This window comes from Phalaenopsis equestris, unplaced genomic scaffold, assembly GCF_001263595.1.
Source record: "Phalaenopsis equestris unplaced genomic scaffold, ASM126359v1 Scaffold195562, whole genome shotgun sequence".
NCBI classification, from domain to species: Eukaryota; Viridiplantae; Streptophyta; class Magnoliopsida; order Asparagales; family Orchidaceae; genus Phalaenopsis; species Phalaenopsis equestris.
This window is the reverse complement of record NW_018215511.1, coordinates 210-1,317: the sequence shown is the minus strand read 5'-3', so window position 1 is coordinate 1,317 and position 1,108 is coordinate 210. Positions and strand designations below refer to the sequence as shown.

The 1,108-nt window shown below is 39.3% G+C and overlaps 1 protein-coding gene across 1 annotated transcript; it reads left to right on the top strand.

Moving 5' to 3' along the window:
* Positions 1–116: 116 nt before the first annotated feature.
* On the top strand, positions 117–678 carry LOC110035039 (thioredoxin O2, mitochondrial-like; the record flags this gene model as incomplete). Its single annotated transcript, XM_020739278.1, has 3 exons — positions 117–350; positions 439–504; positions 599–678. Coding segments are annotated over exons 1-3 (345 nt in total), but the record flags the coding sequence as incomplete, so codon positions are not given.
* Between the last annotated feature and the right edge of the window lie 430 nt (positions 679–1,108).

Sequence of the window (1,108 nt, the reverse complement as noted above, 5' to 3'; positions counted from 1 at the left end):
AAAAAAAAATAACGAAATATAAAAAATTAATAAAAATAACTCACAAAATCCCCGCACACGTCAGCAAAACGGCCGACGCCGCACAGCCGCGTAGCTATAAAAGCCTGTACACATTCCCACATCCCTTATTCACTGACCCGCGGGTCAAAAGATGCGGCGGGATCTTTTTCTGCGCCTACGCTCTCTTGCAGCTCTCCACTCCAAAACCCTTAGCTGCTCCCCAAACCCTTCCTCTCTCCACCAGCTTCATCGATCCTTGCAGCATGAAATCCGTCCTCACTCTTCGGTTTCCCTCCGTTTTATAAACCCTTTTCCTCTACTCTCCCGCGCAATCTCCTCCACTTCTTCAAGTAATCTCTCTTTCTCCCTCCCACCACTTTTTGCAGAAGAACTTCACGATGTTTAAATTCTGAGAGAATTTGTAATGAATGGTTGCAGGTCCTGCTAACATTGTTCATATTGGATCTGAGGAAGGTTTTAATGAGGCGCTTAAGAAGGCTCAGGGTTAGTCTTTTTGTGAAGATTTTGACCTAGGGTGTTATTTGTAAACTTGGGTTGATGGGTATATGCTTAATTTGTTTTTGTTTTGGTGTTGCAGATGAGAAATTGCCGTCGATTTTCTACTTCACGGCCGCCTGGTGTGGACCGTGTAAGCTTTTGGAATTTTACTTGTGTCGAGTGATATTTCTGTGATAGCTTTTGGAATTTTATTGTCTCTGATGGAAAGGTTGCGGAATGTTAGGAGATTTTTTTTTTCTTAATTAGAACAATATAGTGTGGTGCACAACTTACAAAAGAAGTTTTAGGAATTTAATGATGAATTTTATCTATCTTTTTATTGGATATCTGATCTGTAGTTTACCTGTTCGATTACTTGTATGAGTATCGATGTGATGTGAGGTGATCTACTAACTTTTGTTGTCATTTACCATGTGCCAGTTTTGATAGAACCTCATAACCCCTCTCTGTTTTTGGTCTTTTTTTTAGCTTTCATGATTCTTTGCGTTATAAGTTTTTGATAACATCTCATGTATGAAAAATCTAGAAGATTGTAGATAAATCTGCAAGAATTGTGTGAAGTTTGTGGCGCTTATTCAAAAATCTCAAT